The following is a 27,690-nucleotide window of genomic DNA, read 5'->3' on the forward strand; positions in this document are numbered from 1 at the left end:
TTCCCACGTTTCAAACAGACAAGCCTGTCACCAGTGTGCACCAAACACTTCAGAAGAATGTGTCAACTTTGCCCCACTAAGGAGGGGTGAAAGCGGGCTTGTCTTGTAGCCAGAGAGAAAGGGTGGCTGGTTCGGAGGCGGGGGGGGTTGCTGAGGCAGGAGAGAGCCAGAGCAGTGGCAACGTTACTAATGAGCAACAGGTGCTGGAGGGCAGTAGCATGGAAGCCATCTGTACCGCTGGAAGGCATCTATCTGCAAAGGCAGCGAAAGGCACAAACACATGCACACTAAACTCATTGACACCAGCAGATAAAATATAACGTGTCAGTCATGGTAGTATGGTTTGCTAGGTCATCACTTGACCTTCCTGCTGCTTTGAAAGATGCCAGAGCTGAATTGTGACCCTGGCCAGATCGACCCCAGTCCCCCCGCAGATGCACTCAATCACCAGCTCACTGACATGCCTTCAAAAGGCCTGCAGCCGACCTGGAAGCATGTGAAAGTTTGTTTTTATTACTGTGTCTACTGGTGTTATCAACACAGTTTTTGTTTTCCACTTGTGTACTTTAGGAGAATAAGTTCCACCCTGAGGTGGTGGAGCACATCTACCAGCACAATCCCATCCTGAAGTACACCCAAGGCCCACTGTACGCCCCTCTGCTGCCCTTCCCCTATGGCAGCCTGGAGCACACATGTAAGTAGTTAACATGTGCATGTCATATGTTATCATAGCAGCAATGAGTAAAGTTGCATGTAGAAATATTATAATAATGGTAAAAATGAATTTGCACAGACTACAAAGAAAGTGAATCTGATGTAGTAGTAATGAAATTGAATCAACCTGGTATGTAATATTCCTGAACGTATTAATAGGTTATTATGCTACCTAACAAAACGAAACTGACCGACCCACGTCTGCGTGTACGCACAGTTATTGACCGTTTTCTGTAACTACTTTTCAAGGGCCTTACTGTTAATTGGAAAGAAGCAGTGTAATCTCTGTGATTACTGTGCTGTTTGAATAGCTCGGAGCAACATTTAACACAACACTGTACAATACAGATCACTAAAGACCGACCTTTCTTGGGTTGGCTGTTATTAAAACAAGTACAAACAAGTGAACAAAACGATTAACATGTGCAATACATTTTTTTGTTTGTTTTCGGGCTTAAATGTCAGCTTCAACTCAGTGATGTTGGGATGATAAAATGTTTGCATCACACAGTTATCCTGAGTGTATCACATGTGTATAACACAACATTGTACTGCTTCTCTTCGTCCTCTCCACAGACCACAGCGGGAAAGGCTACGGTTCGGTGCGCGAGGAGGCTGTGAAGCTCTTCAACTGCCTGCAGCAGCTGGAGTCGGCACGGGAGCCGGTTCCTATCATCCAGGGCGTGCTGCAGACCTGCTTGGACCTGCGGCCCCTCCGTGACGAGGTCTACTGCCAGCTAGTGAAGCAGACCAGCTACACGCCCGCCCCGTACACTGCCGCACACCTCCGCTACTGGCAGCTTCTCACCTGCATGAGTTGCACCTTCCTGCCCGGGGCTGTCGTGCTCAAGTACCTGCGATTCCACCTCAAGAGGTGAGATGCACACAAGCGACAGTTCAGTGTAGAAGGGTTGATACAGTCAACTTTAATGATTTTAAATGTGCTACGGGTATTTCTTTGAACTGGATATGAAATAGTCTCAACTGCACAAAAAACAAGGTTTCGTTTTTTTGTTTCACCGTCATCATAATACAGTACTTAGATATCAACACATAACCCCATTGCTTCGCACCCTGCAAACAGCTGTTTACAAAAGAAAAATAACATCGTCTGCTTCCAAAACAAATATACATGCTAACTAGATCAAGATCTTTACAACGAGAGGCGCTGGTGCTCACGCTGCTTTTGTCTGCCAGAAACAACAAAATTAATTTTCTTGTAGATGCTTTAAATATTCATTAAACTTAACTATCAAAGTTTTTAAAAAGCTGAATATACTGTCCTAACCTGAGCGATCCACGGTATTGCTAGCATAAATGAATCCTGAAGACTGAAGAAAGCTGCTCACATCAACTCCTCCTTGTAGTTTTAAATGGAAACATGGAGATTTCTTGTTTTTGCTGGCTCTGATTTGTCCCAACGGGAAACATGTCTTGTGGAAGCCAGGTGGAAAAAACAACAGCACATCCATCTCTGTAGACGGTTTAAGGTAGTTAAAACCACAGTTGTCAGTTAACGGGAATATTGCGGTGTCTATTTGGTGCTCATGAATATGCCATCCCAGTCCCCATGAGAATGGGGCATCAGACCAGGAGTCTGTTGCTGGTTATGAGAGAGTGTGTGAGGGGAGGACAGGTTGAATAACGGGAGATGAGGGCGATCCAGCAGCGTGCAGTAGCAGGGAAAACACGAGGTCTAGACAGCGGACAGAAAGCAGGCGCCAGCACCGTTGACCACCGGTTTAGATATAGTAGCGTGATATGCCTTCACATTGTTAGCATGTTCCCTCAGACAGATCCAGTGTTTTGGGGCTGGATTTGCAGGTCTGAATTAGCCCCTCCGTCAAGCATGCTAATCTAAGTTATTAGCAGTGTTAATCTCCTGCTCCAGATTTTCTGTCCAACACCATGCCACCAAACCACTACAGTTTTCTATCTATATGTCTGCAGTGGGAATCGCCCTCTAGCTAATGGAACGGTTGCATGCGATGGTGATTCATAATAACGCTGTGGAACTCACTGCCTTGTGTGTTTTGATACGTCTTGCCGGCGCTCTCACGCACTCGCTCGCTCTGTGGATCAGTGTTGAGGCTGCAGCTGGGCAGAGCTAAGACTGGAGCTGGGCAGTGGGCCCACAAACCCTCCTTCACTCCCCCAGTGCCCTGAGAAACCCCCAGGGAAAGTCTGCTGTCAGAGGGAATAGGGTAGAGGAGGAGGGGGCAAGAAAAGGAGGAAAGAGCGGAGAGGGGTGAAGAGAGGAGTGTATAGGAAGGATCACATAGACTCGGTGGAACATTCCTAATTACATTTCAGCAGGATAAATCCCACCCTGTGGCCATATAGTTATGAGAGAGCGAGACAGCGGAGGGAATGAGAGGGCCTCTCTCATTCTGCCAGAATGTTTGAGGGCCTCTTGTTTCGCCTCTCTGTCCTCCGTTCTGTGTATTTTGGGACGAACATCGTGGTGTAATTGTTTCCTTCCTATTTTTCCCCCTGTGTTTACTTAGGGTTGAGCTCATAACTCCGTCAGGTTGCATTTCACACCTTTCACACTGCAAAGCGTGCGGGACTTCAGGCTCTGGCTGGAGTGTTTTGTCCGCTGCCTTTGTGTCCCCTCTCTTTGAAAAATGAGGGGACACAAAGGCACACACACACACAAACACACACACACACACACACACACACACACACGCTCACCTACCACTCCTGGTCACTCCACTGGGAGGAAGTGGCAGGTCACTCCGGTTCACAGGAGCGGAAACACCTTTTCCTGTTCCATGCGTTACCCAAAGTCAAACATGTTTTCTTTGCCCTTTTCCTTTTCTTTGAAGGATTGAGGGATGTTGAGCCTTTTAAGTCCCTAAGAGCCAAAGTGAGAACATTTGTCATTCTTCGCCTCATTGACTCTAGAGCATTGCCAACCCAAAGAAATGTCTTGAATCAAAAGATGACGCAAAGTCCATAATCACAGCATAACACTTTTCAGACTTGTGAGTCACTGTTAACATCAGGGGCATTAACAATCCTTCTCTTTTAATGTGTTGACTTTATTTTTCTAGCAAATATCTCGCAATTCTAAATGCACACACAGGATTCATATCCAGACGTCTCACTCTTTCTTTCAGGATCCAGAGCCAGAGCCCCGAGTCTGAGATGGATAACTATGCGTCATTCATCAGCGAGGCTCTGGAGAAGACCAAGTGTCGGGAGTGTGTGCCATCCTGGGAGGAGATCCAGATGCTGATGAGTCGACAGGAGATGCTGTGCACTGTGCACTATCCAGGCCCTGGATCCTGCCAGCTCTACATCAGCTCACACACCACTGCCAATGAGGTTTGGGCACATTTTTGTGCATTTTTTTTTTTAAGGCACGACTTTTCTCTATCTTTCAGCTTCTCCCTACATATTTAATTATCGATTTAGGTTGTTTTGAAATAGCGATGCCTTCCTTCTCTTGGATAATGGAACTGGATGGCACTCGGTTTGTGGTGCTAAAAGAGCCCAAAAATAAGCTTGAAAAAACTCCATAGCAGTGTCTCTTTTGAGAAATTGTGACCTGGGTAGTCGAGATAATAAACAGACCTTGTCGTGTGCAGTTATTTTTCTTTTGTACCGAACTGCACCCGTCAACCAAATCACAGTGTGCAGAAGGAGGCGTACATGTACTTTAATCTACTGAGCTAGCTAAGATTACACGTTACATTAATGTGTAGTGCTGTCAACACTGCGGGCCACTAATGCATGAGTAGAGTGGCTTCTTCTGCGCAGTGTTGTTGGAAGAAAGAAAACAGTTCCTATGTGAAACTGCTCACAATAAGGTCTGTGGATTATCCCGGATAACTGGGTCATGATTTCTGGAGAGACACACGGCTGTTGAGTTTTTCAAATGTATTTTTTTTTGTCACTTTGTGCACCAGTGCCAAGTGGTTCCATTATATTTGTGAGGAGACAGAAATCCCCAAGACTCTGCGACTTGCGCCAGAACAATCTAGATGGACAAATCGCACCAGAACTAAGAGAAAAACATGTATTTTTGATTTTGAAGTGAACAATTAAACCAACCATTAACCATGTGGGTGTCCATCTCTTCCTCCCCTTGCCCTTCACCAGGTGGTTCGACGGATGCAGGAGAAGCTCAGCCTACAAGACAGCAAAAACACGTTTGCACTGTTCGAGCAGAACTCGCTGTGGGAGCAGCCGGTGGCAGGCAGTGCTCTGATCGCAGACATCCTGACGAGGTTTGAAAAATATATGTCAGTCTTCACCCTGTAAACCAGAACAGACAGCAGACACCGTGAGGGAGTCAGACACAATAAAAACCAAGCAGACAGACGTGCTATCAACACCTTGACTAAGTCTGGCAGGAATCTGAGCTATTTGTCACGTTAGATGAATGAGAACAGAGCAGCGGATTGTATATTTATCTTTACTAGTCTGCCTCCCATGCTGAATGTTATCCAGTATCCTTGATAACCGGTGACCTTGTCTGGTCTCAAACATGACACCCAGCTGGGAAACTGGACTTGTGTCACTATTTCTGTCAGCAAAGCCAGCCAAGGTGAGGCTGATGTCATTTCGTTATACAAGTGTTGAATGAAGCGATAAGGCATCCCGCTGGAATAAAAGGGGTCTGTGTTTTTTCAACAAGCATGGCCGTCGATGTCCTCACAGTGCTGAGTAGCAGGGTAAATAGGAAACTCAGCAAACTGCTAAGTTACTAAACAACAATATTACACACTGAAGAGGCAGTAACTTGTAACATATTAACATCTCAGCTTAAGATTCATGGTACCACATTTGTATCAGCCCTCTAACCCTCTCTGTCCCTCTTCTGCGCAGCCTCTCCACCAAGGAGTCAGAGTCTAAATCCCAATGGAAACTGTGTTTCAAGCTCTACTGCCTGTTGGACGCTGACAGCATATCAGTGGACAGCATTGAGTATCTCCTCCTCTTTGAGCAGGTAATGGAGCAGAACTCTTAAAAGGGCAGAGTCCTCCGCTGAGAGCGTCTCTGTTATGAGTGACTATTTCGGTGCTGATAATGAGATATAATTTATTGTCCTGCTGTGATTCATTTCTCGTATTTCATTGGATTATTATGTTTTTACTTAACAATCATTAATGTCTTACGGGCGGTGATTGCTATAAAACACACTGCATAAAAAGCATGACTAAGAGCACTGGCTGCGGTGCAGAGGGGGCAAAAGGCAGCCAGCGCTGGCTTCATTAGAAAATTTTTCCTGAGGACTCCCATAAAAGAGTTATAGGACAAAATAAAACAGGGTGGGGTAGAAGGGATTGATGGCAGGAATGAGGCTGTTACTGACAAATTGTACTTTCTTTTCCTCCTGTTCGGTCTCTCCCCTGTTTGGCCCGGGTTTGGCCTTGGTGCTGCAGTGTCATGAGATGGTGGTGCGTGGCCAGCTGCCAGCCTGTGAAGAGGACCTGCAGGCCTTAGCTGCCCTGAGGCTTCAGTGTCTGATGGGGGACTTCAGCACACATGCGCCCTGCCCACCTCTGGATGAGCTTTTTCCAGGTCACATGCTGGAAGCTCGAATCCTCATGTCCCTCACCGCACCCCAAGCCCTGCCTCCGTGTCAGGTGGCGGCTCAGGGCTGCCCCGCAACGCAGCGCTTCCCCTCGGGCCTCCTCGCGGGGACGCTGTGGAGTCACACAGCAACAGCAGCACACAAGCAAAAGGTGGAGCAGGATATGCGCCTGCGGAGCCGGCTGAAGGAGGAGGCAGCAGCCGTCATGGGATCCATCTTGGAGCGTTGGAAAGGTCTGGCCGGCTACAGCCGCAGGGACAGTATGGCTGCCTACCTCACAATTGCACGCCAGTGGTCGGGCTTTGGATGCACTCTGTATGAAGTGGACTTTTATATTGTGAGTACAGCGAGGTTACACTTTAGTTCTGCTCCCTCAGTGTTTAGAGTCACTCTGACTATTGAGATGAATAAAGGGATTGCTATGAGCTGTTCTGACATCTGCTTACCTCTCCCTCCCTCCAGAGTTCATCGGGAAGTTTTTCCCAGAAGTTGTGGTTGGGTGTAGCTGCTACATCCGTGTCTCTGTATCGACAGGGAGAGGCAGAAGCCCTGGAGTCCTTCCCGTACGGCCAGATCTGTTCCTACGGTGTGTCGGACAGCAACACCTTCAAGATCACTGCAGGGGATCGGGATCTGCTGTTCGAAACTACCAAGGTATAGTGGCTCAGCCCCCCGGCTCTCTGACCCACTTTAAAAACACTCATTAATTTGGTCTAAATAGAGAGCACACAACCTGCCCCCACTCTCCAACCGATGCTAACCACCAAAAGTCTGACTTCCTGCCATTAAATGGCAACTGGGGGTGAGTTTTATTGCAGTGGTTAGATTAAAATATTAGGCAACATTTCTCAGAAACATGGATGTCCTTCCAAACAGACATTTTTTTTTTCAGCGGAGAACAAATCTTGGCTTTCACTGGGGTAGATTTGCTTGCATCTTCCCACACGGAACAAAAAATCCCTCTGTGATCTCTCCCGGGGCACAAAAGTGGCTTTTATTTATTTATTCGACGCACAGGCGAATTGAAGTGCAACTCAGAAAAGGGCTCCTTCTTTTATGAACTTAGGGCCTCACATTGCTCTGACATGAATGTGGAGGGTTTTGAGCTACAGGGCAGGAGGAAAAAATAAGACGGGAGATTTGCAGGGGGTGATTATGGTAAGGCCTGGAGTTTAGAGTGAGGGCTGCTGATTCGAGGGTTACAGTTGAAGTTGAAGAGTCGTGCAGGTCGAAGCTCTTTAGTCAGAGAAACAGAGTCAGGGTAATGGTCACGGTCAAAGTGGCTTAGGGTGGTTTGGTGGTCATGTCCACCAAGGTCAGGATAACTGAGACACAGATGAACTCCTCCGCAGTGCCCTCCTCCTTTTTTTCTGCAACAGCTGCTAAACAAAATATGTCAAAATGATGAAATGTCCACACACATGTGAGGCTGTTAGAGGTGTGTGTGTCCTCCAGAATCCACCAAACGGCATCATCCTCTGCTTCTGGAGGATCCAGTTTTTCTAGCAGCTGAATGACATCATCCCACTCCTCCACCCTCCTGTGACAGTGCCAGACAGACACTAAGACTGCCACCAGTCTGACCTCTCTCTCTCTCTCTCTCCCTCTCTTTCTATCTCTCTCTGTCACAGCTGACTGAGATCATGCAGCTGATGAATGCGTATTTCAGTGCCATCCGTCGCCAGCGAGGGAAAGGGGAAGATGTGGACACTACCATAACAGAAAGCACAGAGGTGGGATTCCATCACCTGGCCTCCACGCTGACGCCCACCCTCCTGGAGCTGCCCTCACATCCCGTTTGAGATGGACACCCCCCCACAACCCCCCACCGTCCTCCTCCACGTGGCCCCTGCGAGGCCCAGCCCCAGTCCTCAGGACACCACGCCTCCTCCACTGGGAACGGCACGGCAGCCAAAACAAAGAGAGCGCTGTTTTCACTCCCCATCCGTGAAAATAAACCCTTGCTGAGCTTTCCAGCTGAAGGAGCTGGCTGATGGAGGAGGGTGGGAGTGGGGACGGGAAGGCAAGGGGGCTCTGTTTTGCAAGTGAGGCCAGAAACCCACAGAAACCAGTGCGGTTGCTGATGAGCTGTCACACACCCTCCACCCCATCCTGTCACGCGACCACCTCTGTTACCCTACATGGCAACAACGCCCCCACCCCACCCCTCGACCCCTCCCTTGACAATGTGAGACGTTGCTACATCAGGGAGAGATGGCATCAAAAGAGTTTGGACTTATGGCAACAATAAGCTGTGGTACTCCCCTCGTGAAGGTTTGGCTCAGTGAAAACACTACTCTCTCTCTCTCTCGCTCTCTCTCTTTCGAAAGTGTGCCATATTTGTATTGCCTTTTCCTAGAAGGCAGTCGTCCCTCAAGCACTGCTGGAATAGTGTTGAGAACTTTCTGTGACACACACCCTCCCTCGTCTTTGGCTCCCTCTCCCTCGCTCTGTCTCTTTCACACACACACACACACACACACACACTCACACACACACATACACACTCTCTCACGTGCCCTTCTGCTGACATGTTCATCGGAGACAGTCAGTTTTCATAAGGTCCCCGCCAGGCTTGCGTTACCTGGAACTGTTGATGCAGTGAGCCATGTGAACTTGGAACTGGAAACAGATGTTGAACACTGTTGCTAAGTCACTTTGGCTGCCACGGCCATATAGACTCTTACCTATGGGATTATCAGTGTGTGTGTGTGTGTGTGTGTGTGTGTGTCTGTGCGTGCGAGTACAGTATGAGCGTCTGTTTGATCAAGGAAACCATTTTCTGGATGACATTCGGGATCTGAGTTGATTGCGTTTCACATAAACCAAAGGAGTTTCCACCAAATGCTCTCTCGCGTCCTTTGTTGTGCTGCTTGTCTTGGCTGTGATCCTCGACACGAAAACTTGGTTAACACTTGACCGATTTGATCATTTTTCGCTTATGTCAGTTATTACCCTAATGCAGCTCTGCTCTGCAGAAAAATAACAGGTGCTTCTCTGTTTATTATTGTTATTTTCACAATGTATATATAATGGAAGAAATTAAGAGTTCACATAACCCCCCCGTCAGAGATCTGTATCATTTAGGAAGACATATTTACCACCTGCCCCGTTATTTAAACAGAAACCCTTTTAATCAGGCCTTGGATGCTTTTTGTAGTATTATTTATGCAAACTTTGCTTTTTTTTGTTTGTTTTTTTTACTGTTCTTTGTCTTAAATGCAGACCCAGATGTGTTGTCATCCAACCAGATGCCCTACATGCTTTTGGTTCTGCTCCTTAAAGCAGCTCAGACGTGTAAATCCTGTGTAGCTCCTTCTTTGTGTTCACTGTTTGAGTATTCTTGTGAAGCCAAAGTTCGCCAAGTCATTGAGCATGGACCAAAGATGTGTTGTTTTTTCTTTTTTTTTGATAAGCTTTTATAAGAAGAAATTATCCCAAAGCAGACAGATCCCCGAGTTTATCTTTCTTGTCGTCACATTTACCAATTTTTCTTTAAACTTGAATGTCAGACAAATATGAAGACATCCTGTTGTATACATCATACATCTAATTTTAATGTAGTAGATGACCTTTTAGGAATCTGAGACCTTAGATAGGCTTTGTACATATAATTTGTAGAGTACTGTCTGCTACACAATCCCATGCAATAACCACCCTCAAGACTTAAATCGTCTCACCATGAAAGGCCTTGACGAGTCGTTGCACAGTCAGCCCTGTCACCTGCTCAGAAGCAGGTTTTTGCTTTTTCTACTGCAGCTGCAGGCAGCTCCGAGCTACATGTATGAAAAGAAAAAAAAAATCAAACCGCGGATGTTGTTGCTTTGTATTACGCTTGTTTGTAAGCTGCATGGTACCTTTTTATGTAATGTGTGTATAGTTAATTGCACTATTGTTTGTTTTTAACTAACTTGGAAGTGCAATAAAAACTATAAATACTGTATGTAATTAATAAAAAACAGCACCATTTTACCATATTCAGTCTCTGGTACTTCAGTGCTCATTTCCTTTGTTTCATTTTTAAAAAAAAGGTCTTTCTTGTGCCCCGGCTAGTGAAGCAGTGTCAGACTATTGTTTTCAACCAGGCACATTTTATAGAAGTCTGAAGTTTGGCGCCGGCCGCAGAGCTGAGAGCCGTACCTCCCCCGAAGCTTTTCTGCTTAAAAACAATAGCTGGTTGAGCAAGCGTTGCTAAGTGCCTTTTAGTTCCCCTGCAGTAATGAGCCTTAACTGAGTTAGATGAACAGCCACTGGGACACAAAAGCCCCAGGTGTGGAAAAAAAAATGTGTTTTATCATTTTGTAGATTTGACTAATGGAACATAAAATGACCTTTTATGGAAAACATGCTGTAGTGCATCTTCAGATGACACCAGAAACATAAAAAGACACAAAGTAATAGAAAACGTGTTTATTCATCATTTTAAACAGGTCCAACAAGCAAAGCAACATTAGACAGTATATTCATTTTAGAGAATACAGAGGAAGCCAGAAAACTAGCTATACTTTAAAGTTTATTTACAGCTATAGAGATGTTAAAATGAGATCCATCCGTGTTTATCTGTGCAAACTTGTTCTATTGTAGGTGACTACTGTGGGTGTGTATGGCAGGTGTTTTATTAACATCATTTTTTGGCTAAAGCCCAACTTTAACTTGACATTCTTGTTGGTCATGTACAGTGGAAACAAATGAGCGGTGTGTATCAGCAGCAGACAGACGGTAAAAAGCACCATTTCAGAAACCTGCATTAACCATCACACGGCACTTTCTGTCAAAGATACTCGTATTATTCAAGGCAATCATGTCGTAGGCGGTGGACGTTTTTACTGTAAATTAACTGCACAAGTACTGTACTTGGTATAAAAATAGACCAAAACAAGGCAACAGGTTGTCTTACATTGATGGAAAAAAGGAGAGGGGAGGGTGAGTTCAGGAGAAAGGAAATAACTATAACAGACATTTATAGATTGTTCTGTACAACACATATTTCAGTACTCTTACTTTACTGAACTATTAGGTAAGGATTGATTTATTTGAACTGTGTTAGAGACGCTCCAGGATGTGACGCAGTCCAAAAAAACCAATGTCATTTTTGCTTTTTGGTGAACAGTGGGGTGTTAACTCTCATCCCTCAGTCTCTTTTCAATTTTGAGACACAAACACACTAAAACTATTACATGCTATGAACAAGCCAATAAATATTGTTTTAAGAGAAACAGCTAAAGCCAAATACCTGTCTATTTTGGGTCACCTGCGTGTTAGAGGAAAAGTGGAAAAGGGGGGGAGGGCATAAGTTGAGTTAGAATAAACTAGCCAACCATGAATGCTGACTGGTTGGTTTGAAGTCGAGTTAGAAGACAAAAGGTCTGTTCACTGATCTTGCGTTCCCCAGGAAATGTAGTCAGGCCGTGTAGCTGCACTGTACTCGTCCACCAGCTGTTGCACCACTTCGCGAGAGTTGTCCAGCTCGTCAAAGTTGTCCTTGAATATGTCCTCTTTGCGGAACTGCTCCAGGAAGGCTTCGCGCTTACGCAGCTTGTCATACTGCCGGCACGTCCGCTCAAACAGCTGTGGGACATGAACAAAGAGGACATCAAGAACCTGAAACCTATCAGACCACTTTAAACCTCACCAACTTTCTGTTTCTACTTCTATATTACCAGACAGGAAATGGAATCAATGACTTCATTTCCTTGGATGACTGTAATTTCCCCTTAAATTTAAGACCGAAAACAATGAGAAAATAGTTTTGCTTTCTCAATCACTTCAGATTAAGTAACATAATGATATCACAGGATTGCAATTTCACAGCATTGGTTCTAAAGCAGAAAAAAAGGGGGGGGGGGCATCTTCAGTTTCTGCTGCTGTGGTGACTTAACTTCAGTTTCAGGTCAACGTATATCCTGGAGTATTGACTCAGACACAAACGGACACGGGTCTCTGCTGTATAAATAGTCACTGTGAAGACGAGCACTTACAGAGGAGATACTTGTGTGGTTGGCCATCATCAGGCCGCTGACTCGGTGGGCCGAGGGCAGATACGGAGACTTCCTGGACAAAGCCACCTGGATGCTGGCGGGGCCCCAGGGAATAAAGCTGGCAAGTTTACGCTCCCGGATCCTTTGGAGGCTTTTGTGAACCTACGCAGAGGGTTAAGTAAGATTTTGACTGTAGGCTCTCCAAAGTGTTAAGACACTGTTCAGAGATGCTGTGCAGTCGTACCTGTGTGGGATCGACCTCTCCCTGGATGATGTTGAGGATGGCGATGTAGCAGTGGCTCGGCTGCCTCTCTCTTCCTGTGGACACCATCACGTTCTTGGGTTGCAGAAGCCTCCTCATCACATCCAGCACTGTGGTTTTCCTCACACTGGCAACCTGAAACACAGCACGTTTAAAAATCAAAAAATTCCCCTAAAAGTCCACTGGTTCAGGGTTAACATGAAACAGTAACTCATTTTGCACCGTTGTTTCACTTTAGCAGATCTGCACTCACCGACTGGTCAGTAGTAAGTGGTGTGTATCCAGTCATGAGGAAGTGGAGGCGGGGTGTGGGGATGAGGGACGCAATCAGGCCAATAAGGTCATTGTTCATATAGCCTGGGTATCGCAGAGTGGTTGTGCTTGCAGACATGATGGTGGAAACCTGCGTGTATGAAGTTAGACAGAAAGCTTTATATTAACCACAGTCTGGTAAGAAAGGGATTTGCAGCTGGGCAATACATCACATCAACTCTACTGACCCGTTGAGTTATTAGAATATGCATGTTTACTTTAAGTCATAAATAACTTTGATGACAGCAGTCTTAAGTCTCTCTACACTCTCGTCAACTTCAGCAGGTGCACAAATAGTCAAACTATTCACATCTTAGTTTACGGTTCTGTGATGAAGTTAAGACAGCTGTCATATTACATTTATGACTCCAGGTGTTTCTCTGGATATCTCGTGGTGAAGCCAACAGTGCTATCTACACCAGAAAGATTGTAAAAACACTTCGCACCCTGATCCGAGTTCTGTGTTTGTTTACAAAGTACAATCTCTTTATGAGACGTATAGCAACATAAGCTGTCTGAAAAGTGCACAGATTCTATCCACCGAGCCATCCAGCTGCCAGGCTAACGTCTCGTTGAGAAACACAAACAGTAGGAGAGAAATCAGTGTGAGTTTTCCACTCTCTGTGCTGGAAATTATCATCATTAACCCAGATGTCTGTTCTCTACCTTACTGAACCATCCGACAGCCATGTTAGTGTGCAGGACTTTTTATCTATTATTCTTATTCAAAGATAAGTTCACCCGAACGTGAACATTCAGTCATAATTTACGCCCCACGCTGATGGAAAGTCAGATGAAGTTTTGAAGTCCAAAAAACATTTCTGGAGCTTCGCAACAAAACAGCATTGCAGCATTCTCTGAGACGGCTGGGTGACGGGGACTTGTTTTTCACATGTACAAAAAAAACAACAGAAAATAAAACCTAAAAATGTAATCTAAACTCTCTAAACTCATGCATGAGCTCGTGCACCCACTTCAGATGCTTATATATAGCTCAACAGCTACAGTGAAGACTCTGGCTTTACAAAGGGTGTACATAACGTCAAAACAGTTTTTGATCTTAGTGCCATATTATTGTTTTCTAGTTCCCCATCTACTTAAGTTGTTTAGGAGAAAGCTTCAGTGTTTTGTGGACAACAACACACCCGGCTTTCAGTCATCATGGGGTTGAGTAGATAATGACTGAATTTTCATTTCTGGTGAAAAAACCTCTAACTGTCGTATTAAGTCCTGAACTTGAAATGTGTAATTGCAAGGCAAACTGACATGACATCTTGCGTGTGCGGCCTTGTAGAACCCTTTTCCGAGAATGCTGAAATCCAGTTTGACTTGCAACTGTCTCACCAAACAAGTTTATGCATCCTTTAATTTCTGCAGTGTGTGACACGTGTCTACGACAGTCTGTCATGATATTTGCCTTCACAGAAATACAGGTTAAGTAGGTAGCTGAAACCTGCTGAGAGGCAGAGAAAACAACTGGAGGAGGTAACACCGAGTCAAGTTTCTCACTCACCAGCTGATTGATCTGGGAGAACGAGGGGTTCTGGATATGCAGCCTGTCTGTGGCGATGCGATTCAGAGCAGTGTTATCCAGCACCACCTGACACGCAACACACACACACACACACAGAGGGGGCAATTATTAGACAAATGTAGAAAAACCAGAAAAAAAGAGATTCCCTCCAGCATAACAACGTAGTCAATGTCAATACACAGTTACTGTGTTAAGGGGAAGACTGAGAGGGTATCAGAATAATGACGCAGTCAAGGAACCTCTTAAGGAGCAACACAGTGTGCTGTTGTTAGCAGAGCTCAAACATAAAAGACACACTGTACAGTTGCAACAGTGGAACCAATTCTTGGGCAGATTCTATTAGCCCTCTGGCTAATTTAATCAAGATGAGGGCCTTATGCAAGACCCTGCAGGAAGTAGGTATTAGTGAGGAAACACCATTAGACTGTCAGAGCATCTTAGACTAATACAATCACCATTTTAAGACAGAGATTTATTAAGTTTGACCTGTAATGCCTCAATGCTGGCACTGCAGTTTGCTTCTTTATTAGTCTGCTACACAAACACTGAAGCAAACTAAAAAGAGAGATTTTCAACAAAGGAAGACGCGCATACGTCTGGGTATAGTTTCACAAATCAGGCCAGTGGATTTCGAAGTTACAGAAAAGTAACAACTGTGTTGTCCCATTACCAAACCACACACCTCACAGCAGTTGGAGTAACCATCTCTGTCTTAATATTTATGTTTTATTTTGGGGGGTGGAGTGTTCCTTTAAATTATTTAAAAAACAGAATTAGGCTGAGCCAAGTCCAGTCCAGTGCACTGTGTGTTTCTGTTAACAAAATATGTTTTCATGGCACCGAGGCAGCAGTGTGTAATAGGCCTGTGAGACTTGATCAAACTTTTATATCCTACTTTCATGTGAGAGTTTCATGTCTCTGATGTCTTCACACAGTTTGCCATGTGGACCAGCATTAATTTGCCGACCTCTGCCGTTTACGTCAGTACACACCAGGCCAGATGTAACGGTCTGACATCACATCATATTTTTATTAACAATATGACTGATTGCTTGAGTAAAATCATTTTTGCATCCCTTTTCAGCTCACTGATAGGATGGAACAGTTTAGCTACCATGTTTATGAGTTTTGCCTTCTCGGTTCGTCCAAGTGCAGCAATTACAAGCGAGTCATTTTGTGCCATCTTGTGAGGTTATTCCAAGTCATGGCAACGTTGTGAGGCAAAGAGAGCAGAGGGACTAATCAGCATCCATTCATGAGCGCTGCTGCTCACCACGCAGTCTGCGTTCTGTGTGAGCCTCTTCAGCGTGAGCAGCGAGTTGTACGGCTGAACGACCACGTCACTCATCTCGTCCTGGTTTGGGAATACAGAGTACGTCTGCACCAGCTTCTTTGGGTACCTGGAGATCAAAGAGTGTATATTATTCTCAGTGAAAACGTTTAGCCGTTCAGTTGTCGCTCATGCTCGAAATAAAACGCTAACAAGTTCTAACAAGTTGCATGTGCATTTGTGGACCTGTCATTGAGTTTCTCCAGCAGATAGGATCCGAGTCCCGAGCCCGTTCCGCCAGCAATGGAGTGACACAGGACAAATCCCTATGAAGACCAAAGGGTTACTCATTACTCGCAATTCAAATTTGCAGCTACAGCATGTGCCACGTGTGTATAAAGCTTAAACTCTACTGATGCAGAAAGCTGAATGTGTGTGGGTGAGCAAATGCCTCTCTTCCTTGGCAGTTATATAAATGGGAGTGCAGCCCCACCTCACAAATAGGCTCCCTCACCCCCCCAAGACAGCCCTGTAATACCTGCCTTCTACGCTCGCCCGGCTATTATCACCAGACATTCTACACGCCACACCCTGCCAACATACACACGCTCACGGCAGCTCGGCCCACCTTCCTCTCCAACGCACACATGAGTGCACACACTCAATGATAATGTGGGGTCATAATGTGAATGAGTTACAGAAATTGCAGACCTTCGAGGGGAAATGTGAGTGTTATTTCATGGGAGGCTGGCGGCTGAAGAAAGTTCACTAAAAAAAGAGGCTAAGAATAAAAAGTGAGGCACGGCTAAGGCTCTGCTAGTTTAAACATGACAGGCACCGGCAACATTTTAACGCTTCAATCAAGCTTCTCATTTCTGGATGCGTTTTAACACAACAAACATACAAGAGTCTGATTCTAAGGAATCAGAAGGCGTGTTTGGATACAATCAAATATTTCTTTATTAGTGGCACAGGCCCAAGTTCCCAAGAGGTCAGAGAGCCACCTGAGCTGCACCTGTGAAATCTCACTGAAATAGACAAAAAAGACAACAACAAAAACACAAAACAACTAAGAGACACAAAACAACAACAAAAATGGAAAGGAAACAAAAAACACTACCAAGAGATGCAAAACAACCACAAACAGACAGGAAACAACCATAGGAGTTTCAAACATAACCCACAGAGAGACGTAACGAAACAACAAAGACACACAAAACATTAACCAAAAGACATGAAACAACCACGAAGAGGCGTGAAAACAACCAAAGAGATGTAAAACAACCAAAGGAGCTTCTAAACAACCACAAAGAGACGTAAAGAAATGACAAAAGACACACAAAACATCAACCAAAGGACGTGAAACCACCACCAAGACACATGAAACCAAAAAGAGATGCAAAGCAAGCATTTAGTCACAAAACGATCATGAGGAGACACAACATGACCAAAAGAGAGACACATTAACAGCACGAAGAGACAAAGTGTAGCTTTTGTGGCTCTTTGAGTCAGAGGAGCAAGGGAACTTTAATCTGTCTGTGCCCAGGGGCCTTTTATATCACAATGAATCCACAATTTAGACAAAATTCCCACCAGATTCTCCAATGAACTCAAACATTAACTACAAACAACCATCCTTTTGATATGATTTTGCATGTTTGAGGTTCAGGCTCTAGGTGCGGGCTGCTCTTGAGCAGGGTAACAGAGGGTAGGTTGACCGTGCCATGTAGTATTTCTGCTTGAAACAGTATCACATTACTTTTAAATCGGTTTTCAAAATTCCACATAGCCCCCATCAGTCCCAGCCCCAGGGAGAAGTTGGTATGAGATAGATGGCACACTTGCCTCCAGACTGTCGCTGCCATCTGCCTCGCGGTCAATGATATCAAAGATGTCCTCTTGGATTTTTTTGCCCTTGAGGAAAAACAAAAGAGCGAGCAGTGTTTTAGATGCATTATATTTTTTTTTTATTTCTTTAACTGATATTAAAAGAAAGCCATGTTAAGGGATCACCTGTGAATATCCGCTGGCCCAGTTGTTCCCAGCGCCTCCACCGTGCTCAGACAGGTAGATGTTCTCCGGGTTGTACAGGTTTGCGTAGGGAGAGTTGAGGATGGAGTGGATCACCCTCGGCTCCAGATCCAGGAGAACTGCTCGGGGGATGTAGTGCTCGTCATCAGCCTGAGGAGTTTTATGAATAACCAGGTGTTTAGATGGTGACACTGCACAGCCTGGAGGTTGATGTGTCCTTGCACGGTCTGAGTAACTTTCCGCAACAGCACTACAATCGCTCCACCTAGTGGCTGGTAATGGTGTTGCACTTCATTTGTACACAGGCATCACTAGGTAAAAGCTGAGTATATACTGAATATGTGTGCTTATTGTCATGAACTTAATGAGTGAGTGCTGAAACCAGTTACCTGATAGAAGAAAACATCCTTTCTGTCGGTTCCTTCAGTTGCAAACTCCTCAACAATCCCCTCCGGGCTGATGCCATGCTCTGCACACAGCTGCTTCCAGAACTCAAACCCAACTGGAAACAAAACCAAAAAAAAGAGGAGCAGGTGAGCAAAACGTGAACGTAACGTTGTGTCTGTCTGTTAGCCGTTAGTGACATTATTAAACGAGCACTAAACACGTCAAGCCCCATGAACTGCGGCGTTATTTGAATGACAATACACAAGCAGCTAACTTCACCTTATGTTAGGCTACATATACTATGAAGAAAGCCCATAATTCACAAGTCAGTTCTGCTAGTTCATGCTGTGTTTTGATCTTAGCTCGTGTTGCTACTATCACTCCACAGCTAGCTAGCGTCATTCCACAGCCTGACATATCATCTTAGCTAGCTAGACGCTGGCTAACGTCATGACGACTGCATATGAGCAATATCAACATCAACTTTGCCTTTTACGTACTCTGATTTCCACACTGTCCAAGCTGGAGCGTTATAATTTCCCGCGGCATGTTCAGTCTTTTTCAGCTGCTCCTTATTTAGCTAGCCCGCTAGCTGCTTGCTAGCTAAATAATAGAAGAAAAGTAGACTCTACTCCTCCAACTGTCTCTCTACCAGCCCGCTCCTTCCCGCTTGGTGCTGATGTGACGCTCAAGCGGACTTCTTCTTCTTCGGTTTATATGGCCGCTTGCAAACCGCCATTTTAACTTTATACCGCCTCCTGTCGTGTCGGAGCGGATGGCGTCATAAAACAATAAACAAAACGACAAATTCCAAGTCCAAAAGGTTTGGGAAACATGTTTGAAGTCCTCGTTTATGCATCCCAAAATCAACGTAGGAGGCCCTCTCTTTTGTATTTCGAGTTTCCTACAGTAATTTTTACGTTTTATTTTGAATTTCCTCACCGGAAGTGTAGTATGCCACGTTTTGTATGCTTGACATTCGTGGAGCTGAAGCTATTTACTGCTTCCCTCCAGCGGCCACATTGTGTAACTACACTCATAATTTAAAAATATTATTTTTCTTTTCAATTATTTCAATTATTCTTGATTGATATGATTGTTTATACTGATTTTCATCTTAATGGTATTAACCAACCAATTATTCCCACTGTACCTGTTTGTTGAAATTTCACAATAAAACACTCCCTCCGCTCTTCTTTTTTTTCTATTATTATTATTGAGCTTTAGAGGGGTGGGCTTTTATTTTATTTTATTTTTGTGACTCCAAATATCATCTCCTGTCATGTATGAAAACCGGAATTGTTGTAATTGAACTTCTTGAATTTTGACTTTATGGACAAATCAAGTCAAAAGATCAAAACAACAAAACATATATTTTAAAACAAAAATGAAAAAACAGATTGGGTAGTGTTAAGTACATCCAAGTACCGTTCTGCTATTTTTTGGTTGCCGCTTTTAATGCAAAGTAATGTATATAAAGGAAATAATTACGTTTTAATTTGTTTCGAGTGCATGTAAATCTTATATTTTATATCTTATAGTTATAGGTTTCACTGCCATATAGTGGTCACAACTAGTAACTACAACCGAAACCTCAGTTGTCAAGTTAAACGGCTCTTGTGTTATGTTTTCCGGTTAGATCTTTCAAAATAAAACGTTACAAACGGCTGTAGTTACACATTGTAACCACCGGAGGGCACTGTCGACACATCATAAATAACTTTTAAACTTATGTGTATATGTATTATTTCAGTAACACAATAACGACCTCTTTCATCGAAAAACTTCTTGTACATGACTTATTTCATATTGTCGTTTTATCTTTGCAGATTTAGGACACATAGATTATAACGCTAATGCATCACTCCCTTATCTAATTCAATCAAACTGCATATTTGATCGGACACACAATGAAACAATTAAGTATGTCTGCTTCGTGACGAGCCATATTAAACCATGATGGATAAACAACATAGAATAAAAGAGATAGATGAATATTATCAGTTATTAACGGTTTTCAAGGCGCGAATAATGTCGATGCAGTGTGCAAGTAAACACACCTTTATTCCGATTCCACTTGAACATACCATGACACAGAGAGGCTCGTGCGGATTGTGATTGGGCTGCTGAGGGTTCAGAAAAACAGATAACGCCATATTGTCAGCTTCGGAACACGGCGCCAGCTTCACTCCCGCAAAAATGACAAAATAGTGAGTGTCATCTCATTTTGAAATATTTATACATTGTCTTCAATAACACGGTTGCTTCTTATATAGTTAGGGTTTTTTTCCTTTTTGTATTAGTCGCTAACAGGATGTAGTTGTCGTCGCTAGCTGCTAGCTTATAAACCCATTAGCGTAACGTTAGGTCAGTTAGCCGATGTTGTGAGTGGAGCTGCTCCGCGGCGCTGTGGCTCCCCTTGTCAAGCGATTTAACCTGTTCCCACTCACTGTAAGTCTTTTATTTCACAGACTTACTTTACCGACAGTTGACGCTACGATGGCGCACACTGGGGCAATGGAAGACGCATCCGCGGACGATAGCTTAGCCAAGCAGGGGACTGGTGTCTGCTTGAGAAGTCGACCATGCTCCAGCGAGAGAGACGGTCACGTACGGGCTGTCAAAGCTGCTCTTCAGTCCAGGTTGGGGCCCTACGAGCCCGTCCTGACCTACCTACAGTCCGTCCTAGTGTGGGAAAGACCCGTTCAGTGTGTGCTTCTCTACATCGTGGTCAACATCGTGTTTTGGTGAGTTGAACCTTGCACATTTTGACGGCAAACGTGTCCCGTCGCCTCTGTTTGCTTCAGTGTTGTAGCAACCCACATGAAGACAATACAGAGATTGTCTGATCGTTGTGAGGAAGCCAACGTGACTGCCAGCAGCTGGTGTTTTTACATAATACTAATGGTCTCACCTGTCAATTCAAGGCAACGCAGATGGCTGGCTAGTGGGACTATTAATAGACACGCACACCCTACAGACAGACACGTGTCCGCTCTTATGTTGCTCCCATCCAAACTGTTTTCTTAATCCTGTTAACAGTGTGATTCTCCCCATTACTTGCATTGTCACTTAAATTGTTGCAGGATGAGTGTGCTCGGCTGGAAATCGAGGCCGTATCTGAAATGCACAGGCCAACGAGCTGTCACCACAGGAACGGAAATTCACTTTAAGTGTGTCTATTTGCATAAGACATCCTTAAATCAAACCTACACAGCACATGCCAGATAATAGCAGTGTATTTGTGTGTTAGTTTATGCTTTACAGCTTTACATTTAGGTCAGATGCAAACTTGAGAAGTACAGAAGATTTAAGTAGGAGAAAGTTTTGGACAGGGACAAGTTTTGGCTAAATTAGGTGACCTTGATTTTCTTGTATGGTGAGAATTACTGACCTGGCACACAAAGCGGGAGAGCCGGGCTGGCCAACCTGCAAGCCTTTATTCGATCATGTCAGGCCCGCTTGTCCCTTTTTATGTGCTTCAGTACGCACTCAGTGGTGCCCCAAGAGATGCATTCATAACCTATACCAGTACATGAAGAATAATGACGACAGCTGTGATTGTAGGTCACCGAGGTCGCTTGAATTTTCCTTCTCAAACTACCAAATGGAAAACAGAACAGTGGCTGTTCTGCCAACAAATCCTTTGTTAGGTTAATCTCTAACTGCTGATTGGCAGAATCCTGTAACATTGTTGTTGTCAACAAATTTTACAGTCTTGTGATCTGAAAGTGGAGCAACGTTCAGGGTTTAAAATTTGAGGCCCGGGAAAGTGAAACCAGGTTGTGCCAACTCTGCTCTATAGGTGGAAACCACCTCAAACACACCTGTGACATGATATCATCCTCTTGTTGCACAGCCTGTAGCGCTTCCACTCCCATTGGAAATTTATTCATCAGCACTTTCCTGATTTGTAACCTGCATTTTATTTATATGCATCAGTGGCATCAGTGGTCTGTAACTCATGGTTGTAACAAACACCAAATGGTGGGGTAACTTCCTCTTTACTTAGTTCTGAATGAAGGAAACAGAAGAACATCGCTCTGTTCAAAGTGGTTGAACGGTTGTGTGATTGTTGGTTGCAGACTTTTAAAGTACTGTCTGCTCATGTGTTCTCTCTATTTTAATTCCCCTCCAGGTTCTTCGCCCTGACCTCACTGCGCCTCCTGTTCCTGTTGGCTTCTGGTCTGGCTTTGCTTGTCTGTGTTGATACCTGGAGAAACAAGATCTGGCCAGTGATTAGAGGTGCTGCAAGTTTCTTTTTATGGGGGCTTTTTATATGCCTTGCAGACTCGGGCATGTTTTGAATTTTTTCTTCACTTTTCAACACGGAATGCACTTTTTTCTGTATTTTCTTAATTTGATTGAATTCACAGATTATTTGCCAGTTTGCTGTGTTTGCAGCAAATGCACTTTGTCAGAGTAGATATGTATCAGCCAGCAGCTCTGCACTGCAAACTTTGCAAGTGATGTATACAACATTTGGAACAGTTAATCTCTCGTCCTAACCTGTTTTTGAACTGTACATAGTACCAAGTGTACACAGTTCCCAAGAGTTTAAAGGGTGGAGACAAGTTTAAAGAGAAAGTGCAACAGCATTTTGATAGTTTTTTTATATATCGTACAGCCAGCATATGTAACATGAATTTGCGTTGCGGTACTTTTATTACTGTAATGGATATTTTGTCTCTCCACAGTCAGGAAGCTGGACGAATCAGAACATGAGAGGTTTGTTTCTGTAACCACAACCAGAAATAATAACTAGTAAAAAAAAAAAAAATGGGTGACGGTGTTGATCATTTTCTCTGGGTTTTTTATTTTACTTTTATAGCTGGGGTCTGGTGCAGCCCGGCATCATCAGTGTGCCTGAACTCTGCCACCACATGGCTGAAGCCTGGGTCAGTCTATTGGTTCTCACATCCAGTGTGCTGCAGTATAAACAACACAACCCGGGCAAGGTGAGGACCAAACACAATACCAAAATATATACTGTATGAGTATTGCATTTCCAGAAAACCACTTTCCGTGTGCAGTATAGTGCATTCCAGTGCATCTTTTCTTTATATGGAAACATCTTTTAGATAATATCTGACATGTTTAATTACATGATAAGTCAAGGCAGAACAATTCCTCCCAAATACATATTATTTATTTCAGGGACTTGATTCTCTGAATGTTGTTGCTCTTTGTCAGTTTTGCTTCATGACCTGTGGAGTGTTCTCCTGTTTGGCTGTGGTTGGACGCTACATTCCTGGATTGGTGCTATCCTACTCGGCTGGTGAGTCCCACTGGTCTAACCAGTCCTAACTACTGATCCCGGCTTCTTGGCAGGAACATGTTGGCAGGGCAGCTCATCCTGACTCGTGCTATTAAAGTTGCATAGGTGGAGAAACCAGATCTGTGGTGGCCCCAGTATCAAGACCCAGCCTGTGAGGTGATTAAAGTCAGGATGAGACACACAAGGAAGGAGTGAAGGGAGCCAGGCAGAAAGCTAAGGAGGTCATGCTGAGACCAGGCTAATCTCCTCACCTCCAACAAGTGTAGGCTGGAGAGACGGAGGGGGGGAGAGAGCTGCCAAGGCCAGCTGACGTCTGAAACAATCCACAGCAGCTTGTGCTGTCTGTGTTAACTCCCTGCTGCTCCTGGCTTCATTTTGTTTATATGTCTACTGAAGCTAACACAGGCTAACACCACTGAATGTAATGTTACAGCCACTGGTAAAAATGAAAACAGTCATATATGCAGTAAATATTAAAACGTTAAAAAACCAAAACACAGCAACATAAAAATAATCCTTCTCTGGAAGTCATACATTCAGAATGTCAATGTTTTTTTTGTAGGTATTTGTTGTAGTTTTGAAGTTTTTCTTAAAAGGAAATCAATGACATGAACCTGGTTGGTCAGGAACATACGAAAATATATAACTGAATCTACAAATTTTTCTTCCCAGCAGCCCTGACAGGATTTTCACATTCTTTACATTGACCAGTATTCTCATCCTCTCCTCCAGTGTTGGCCACTCTCCTGGCCCCTCTGGGAGCTTATCACAGGGTGTTCCAGCATGTGTGCGTGAAGCTGGAGCCGGCCCTGCAGTGGCTGGACTTCAGCGTTCGTGGATACATGATGTCGAAGCCTATAGATAATCAGTGTAAGTAGTACATCGGATTTAAAGTTTTCCCTTCTCATCTCAAAGACTTTCTCTTCACCGAGTTCACTGTGTTTGCTGTTGTGCTCTGCAGTCCTGCGGAGGCCCATCCATGGTGCCGCCTCGGGTGAAGGCAGCGACAGCGAGGAGGAGTTGGCTGCTTTCTGTCCAACAGTAAGTCTGTCAATATGGTCCTCTTTCTGTTCTGTTGAGCACAGGCCAGGCCAGGTTTATTATTGTTAATGATCACGGACACCAGATTTGAAATGTCTGATTTTCCTCCAGTGGAAAATCCATGTGTGACAGTTGACAGTGTGACAGTGATGCTACATGCTATACAGCAGTCCAAGATTTACTTTCACTCAAAAATGGTTACATCTGTGAGAATGAGATGTGAATGCTGTAAGTTAAAAAAAATACACATGAAAGAATTCACCTTTATTTCAGCAAAGTGTTAGAGCACATCTGAGCCTTCCTCTTGTGGCTAAAAACTCCACATGACGTGCTTTCTGTCATGTGCCCGTTTATTTTTGCCTCCGTGTGTGAGAAATGAAGGTATCAGAGCAAATGGAGAGAAAATATAACCACAAAAGCAGAACCCCTCTGGTTGAGCGAAAGAATAAATGTTTCTAAAAAGATTTGGACACAACTCAAATACTTGACCCTTTCAAACTGCTGTTTTTCCTAGTTCGATGATGCTGTTGTTGCCAAGGAGCTTGCCCTGACTGACTCTGAGCACTCTGACGCTGAAGTGTCTTACACTGATAATGGAACTTTTAACCTATCCCGGGGTCAGACGCCGCTCACAGAGGGCTCTGAGGGTAAGTACGCCAGAGCTGCAGATGTTTTTTTTCCCTTTATTTTCTGCCATCTGTGTTCTCTCTCAACGTGTCCTTGTCTGTCAGATTTTGACAGGCACAGTGATGCTGAGGAATCTTTCGCTCAGGACCTCCCAGACTTCCCCTCCATCAACCCTGACGCCACACTGATGGATGATGATGATGACACGAGCATAGGTCTGCCTAGTCTGGGTCCGTCCGGGCTGGCTAGTCACCGGGCCTCAGTGCTGGATGTAGATTCCCATCTGGACTCAGACCAGGAGGATCTTGATGCAGAACTTTCTCTCGGCGGCCTTCCTACTTCTAATTTAACAGGAGACTTGGCCGGAGTCATCGCCAGCAACATGATCCAGGCGGCGCTGATCGGGGCGATGCAGCCTCGGCCTCCTGCCTCCCACCGCAGCGAAGGCCCTCCGAGGGCTGGAGCCCACCGAAGCTACCGCAAGCAGTCCAGTTCTGAGCTGGACACAGACTTGGACGCAGAGGACTTTGAAATGCTGGATCAGTCTGAATTGAACCAGATGGATCCCCTCGGAGGAGGAGGGGGGAGCAGACGGGGAGAGAGCCAGGGGTCTACCTTCTTGTCTAGCCTGCTGGGTAAACCACAGTAAGATTCAAGCGTGTGGGAGCATGTGTGTCTGTACACCTGACTTCATGTGGAGTGTACATGATGAGTGTGTGTGAGAGTGTGTGTTTGGTGTGTGAGAGATGATTTTAGGTTCCAGCAGCCCCGCTTCTGATCAGCATCAGTTTATCACTGTGAAGTCTTTTATTTTTTCTATCTTTTCAAACTCTTTTCTCCCGTACTTTCAAACCCTTTTCATCCAGAAAACTTTTACTTTGTAGGCTGAGCAATAGGAAGTGCGACAAAAAAAAATAAAACACATAGAGACATTAAAAGAACCAGCATTATCAAGCCTTGTAATATTACGCACTCATAAATTACAAGGGTACTTTGTTAGTGTCCATATATAAACAAACAGCAGTGCCCATAGAACATTTTCTACCTGGAGGTCTCCACACACAGGGCTATTTAACATGGGACCAAATATGACATTCCTGTTGGCTGAGCTGAGCCATGTTGCATTAAGGAACAACATCACATGTTTGAGTTCCTGTAGTTAATGGAATAATCTTTTTTTCCTCACGTTTTGTGAAAGAAGCAGCAGTTCATGTCGCTGTTGTTATTACTGCTCTGCTGTCCTGTAAACTAGCATGTGGATATGATCTGTTAGACTTATTTAAATGTTAGAGATTAATAAATACTTTCCAGCAGTTATAGATTGGGACAGCGATCCTTTTCTAGATACAAAAATATTCAGATAAAAGCTTCCCTTGTTTCTCTGTAGGGTTTTCTTCACTCTTTTCCTCTCCCGCTATCATATTAAGACATTTTCATGCATTTTCTTGGAGCTAGTTTTGTTTTATTTTATTTTAATTTTTTAAAGAAAGTCACGTTTCAGTCTTAATCTGATATTTGACCCGGAGGAGCATATGACGTTATGCTTGTTGTTCGTTGTATTTATGAACCCAGGTTTGCTGTGAGTACGGTCAGAATATTTTAAATTTCCCTGCCCTTTTAATACAGCTCAGTTCCATAATGTGTCCATGTTTAATACCTTGAATGAGCCCTCTGCTTTGTGTGTTTTTTCTTTTCTTTTTTCAAAACATTTGAACACCTTTTCTTTGTTTCTTTTACCATCTTTGTATTTCATGTAGTTGACAGTCATGCTGAACTTTTTAAGAAACAAATCAAAATATATTCTTCATTTCATGGATCTTTTACTATTTCAATGGGGAAACATGTTTACATGAAGATTGGTATAGAAGTTCTCCTTATATCCTTTAAAAAAAAATAGTGTTAGTACGCAAAGGTTTAAGGTGGCTTTTGTGTGCTGGTCAGCCTGATTTCCTTTTGATGGATGAACTATGTCCATATGTCAAAACTTAGAAGTAGAATTGGCACTTAAACTTAATGAGCCACAGCTGAGATTTATTAAAATTATATATCAAAAAAGTAAAAAAACAAAAAAAACAAACATGCTGGGTTGTTAATAGAAGACAACACACTGCTCTCTATAATTGTTATTTTGAGAGGAAAATCCTAGCTGCAAAAGATTTAGCACAAAAAAACAAATTGCTGGATCCACGCTCATGAAGATGAAGTTGAGTAACTGCACTGACAGGAAGTTTGGCGGATTTTGAGGCTATAAAAAAAGAGATGAATCTCTGCTGTTTGACCATCAGTTTACCAGAATGTTGCTCATTGCTGTTCCATGAAGTTCCTCAGTATGACTGATCTGTAGTCAGTTTGATAATGTAATGTGCATATTAGTGTATTTTCTTCTCTGTAACTGGTTTTTGATATGTTTTGATGTGTAAATCATATTGAATAAAATGTTTGCAATTAAGTCCGTCTAAGGTCATTTCATGTGATGGGGAGTAAAAAATGAGGGATTGATCAAGAAGAGATGATTCTAACAACTCTGAGTTATGATACAATCAACAACGCATTTGCAACTTTGGAACATCTTAAGGAAATTATACACTATGTAAACTGTAATAATCCAGGTCTCACTCACTCAGAGTATCTAATGAGACTGAAATTTGTCTTTAAAGGAAATTAATCCTTTTCATGGACATGCAAGACCCAAATCCAAAATCCATGTG

General features: G+C 43.9%; 3 protein-coding genes across 4 annotated transcripts in view; 2 read left to right on the forward strand and 1 right to left on the reverse strand.

Moving 5' to 3' along the window:
• The window catches only part of plekhh3 (pleckstrin homology, MyTH4 and FERM domain containing H3), a 34,408-nt gene extending 24,169 nt beyond the window's left edge, over nucleotides 1–10,239 (forward strand). The window contains exons 6-13 of the mRNA XM_037089805.1: nucleotides 571–694; nucleotides 1,291–1,588; nucleotides 3,840–4,047; nucleotides 4,825–4,952; nucleotides 5,554–5,674; nucleotides 6,111–6,599; nucleotides 6,725–6,916; nucleotides 7,894–10,239. Coding sequence (XP_036945700.1) covers nucleotides 571–694; nucleotides 1,291–1,588; nucleotides 3,840–4,047; nucleotides 4,825–4,952; nucleotides 5,554–5,674; nucleotides 6,111–6,599; nucleotides 6,725–6,916; nucleotides 7,894–8,064 — 1,731 coding nt within the window. The 3' untranslated portion in view covers nucleotides 8,065–10,239. The remainder of the gene's footprint in view (nucleotides 1–570; nucleotides 695–1,290; nucleotides 1,589–3,839; nucleotides 4,048–4,824; nucleotides 4,953–5,553; nucleotides 5,675–6,110; nucleotides 6,600–6,724; nucleotides 6,917–7,893) is intronic.
• Nucleotides 10,240–10,657: 418 nt separating this feature from the next.
• tubg1 (tubulin, gamma 1) lies at nucleotides 10,658–18,585 on the reverse strand. Its single transcript, XM_037089785.1, has 11 exons — nucleotides 18,537–18,585; nucleotides 18,039–18,151; nucleotides 17,632–17,799; nucleotides 17,464–17,532; nucleotides 15,865–15,944; nucleotides 15,622–15,748; nucleotides 14,328–14,414; nucleotides 12,756–12,905; nucleotides 12,485–12,637; nucleotides 12,241–12,402; nucleotides 10,658–11,830 (listed from the first exon to the last, which is right to left on the reverse strand). The coding sequence occupies exons 1-11, from the start codon at nucleotides 18,583–18,585 to the stop codon at nucleotides 11,633–11,635; spliced, it is 1,356 nt and encodes a 451-aa protein (XP_036945680.1). The 3' UTR covers nucleotides 10,658–11,632.
• A 1,500-nt stretch (nucleotides 18,586–20,085) lies between these two features.
• Nucleotides 20,086–27,431, forward strand: retreg3 (reticulophagy regulator family member 3). 2 transcript variants are annotated; one of them, XM_037089385.1, is made up of 10 exons: nucleotides 20,086–20,246; nucleotides 20,508–20,783; nucleotides 22,175–22,281; nucleotides 22,734–22,764; nucleotides 22,868–22,994; nucleotides 23,230–23,314; nucleotides 24,047–24,184; nucleotides 24,276–24,355; nucleotides 24,870–25,002; nucleotides 25,087–25,631. In XM_037089385.1, exons 2-10 carry the CDS (start codon nucleotides 20,536–20,538, stop codon nucleotides 25,629–25,631), a joined length of 1,494 nt encoding a protein of 497 aa, XP_036945280.1. In that variant the 5' UTR covers nucleotides 20,086–20,246; nucleotides 20,508–20,535. The 2 variants fall into 2 exon arrangements, with proteins under 2 accessions (XP_036945280.1, XP_036945281.1); XM_037089386.1 differs by lacking the exon at nucleotides 20,086–20,246 and having other exon boundaries at nucleotides 20,536–20,783; nucleotides 25,087–27,431.
• The last annotated feature ends 259 nt before the right edge of the window (nucleotides 27,432–27,690 follow it).

This window comes from Acanthopagrus latus, chromosome 23 (assembly GCF_904848185.1).
Source record: "Acanthopagrus latus isolate v.2019 chromosome 23, fAcaLat1.1, whole genome shotgun sequence".
NCBI lineage: Eukaryota > Metazoa > Chordata > Actinopteri > Spariformes > Sparidae > Acanthopagrus > Acanthopagrus latus.